The sequence below is a fragment of the Bison bison genome, unplaced genomic scaffold (assembly GCF_000754665.1).
Source record: "Bison bison bison isolate TAMUID 2011002044 unplaced genomic scaffold, Bison_UMD1.0 scf7180017624044, whole genome shotgun sequence".
NCBI lineage: Eukaryota > Metazoa > Chordata > Mammalia > Artiodactyla > Bovidae > Bison > Bison bison.
The window spans coordinates 1-502 of NW_011453277.1; the positions used below are offsets into that span (position 1 = coordinate 1).

The following is a 502-nucleotide window of genomic DNA, read 5'->3' on the forward strand; positions in this document are numbered from 1 at the left end:
AAAAAAGAAAAAAAAAAAAAAAAAAAAAAAAAAGAAAGAGCAGGTCCCTGATGCTTATACTTGCTTCTGACACAACTTGCAACTATACAAACAGACATTATGGTTAAACTGACTTTTAAGGAGAAGTTTTCTTTCATGTTCTTGTGGAGCAAGATGAGGTTGGATGAAGCTGGTGTTGAAACCCTAGGCAAGCAGGTATTCAGCTTACAAGGTAGGTTTAAGGAGAGTGAATGACGGCTGGGAGTGTGGGGACAGAGTCATCCCCTGAAACTCTAGGAGGTGGTGACTCCCTCTAACCTTGTGCTATTTTCACCCCTTAGGCTGCTGGTTGTCTACCCCTGGACTCAGAAGCTCTTTGAGTCCTTTGGGGACTTGTCCTCTGCTGATGCTATTATGAGCAACCCTAAGGTGAAGGCACATGGCAAGAAGATGCTAGACTTCTTTGGTGAGGGCATAAAACATCTCAACGACCTCAAGGGCACCTTTACTGTGCTGAGTGAGA

General features: G+C 43.8%; 1 protein-coding gene across 1 annotated transcript; it reads left to right on the forward strand.

The window, feature by feature from the left end:
- Positions 1 to 99: 99 nt before the first annotated feature.
- LOC104982859 (hemoglobin subunit beta-like) lies at positions 100 to 496 on the forward strand (the record flags this gene model as incomplete). Its single annotated transcript, XM_010832304.1, has 2 exons — positions 100 to 191; positions 321 to 496. Coding segments are annotated over exons 1-2 (268 nt in total), but the record flags the coding sequence as incomplete, so codon positions are not given.
- Positions 497 to 502: the final 6 nt, after the last annotated feature.